Here is a 369-nt window from a genome sequence, read left to right as displayed (position 1 = left end):
ACACGGAACTGATGCAGACAGTGACGAGCAGTCCTTCATTTTGCCGTGTCATTCAAACCTCCTCCTTATTGTTGCAACTACATCTAACCTCTGTGGTGGTAACTCTCTGGTGGCTGCGGGGGGCACACATCCAGCCGTGTCTCTTTCGCGATGGATGCAAAGATGAGTGGAGACCATCTCTCTTTTTGTGTTTGTTGCATGTTTCTGATGTGGCGGAGTTGCAGATGCGACTCAACCTTGTTCTCCCACAGCACTGTGTGAGAAAAGACCCGAGTCACCGTGGGCGTGAGACCCACACTTTGTCTGTGCCCGTGGAGAGAACACAGCGCGGGGTGCGGGATGAGACGCACCGGCAGTTGTTGAGCGCCA

The 369-nt window shown here is 53.9% G+C and overlaps 1 protein-coding gene across 1 annotated transcript; it reads left to right on the top strand.

Moving 5' to 3' along the window:
• Positions 1–11: 11 nt before the first annotated feature.
• TM35_000561160 (uncharacterized protein) lies at positions 12–368 on the top strand (the record flags this gene model as incomplete). The annotated part of the gene is made up of 1 exon (XM_029030826.1): positions 12–368. A coding segment is annotated over one exon (357 nt), but the record flags the coding sequence as incomplete, so codon positions are not given.
• Between the last annotated feature and the right edge of the window lies 1 nt (position 369).

Source organism: Trypanosoma theileri (genome assembly GCF_002087225.1).
Source record: "Trypanosoma theileri isolate Edinburgh chromosome Unknown TM35_Tth_56_V1, whole genome shotgun sequence".
Lineage (NCBI taxonomy): Eukaryota > Euglenozoa > Kinetoplastea > Trypanosomatida > Trypanosomatidae > Trypanosoma > Trypanosoma theileri.
Note: the sequence above shows the minus strand (reverse complement) of the source record. Positions and strands in the feature narration are given on the sequence as shown.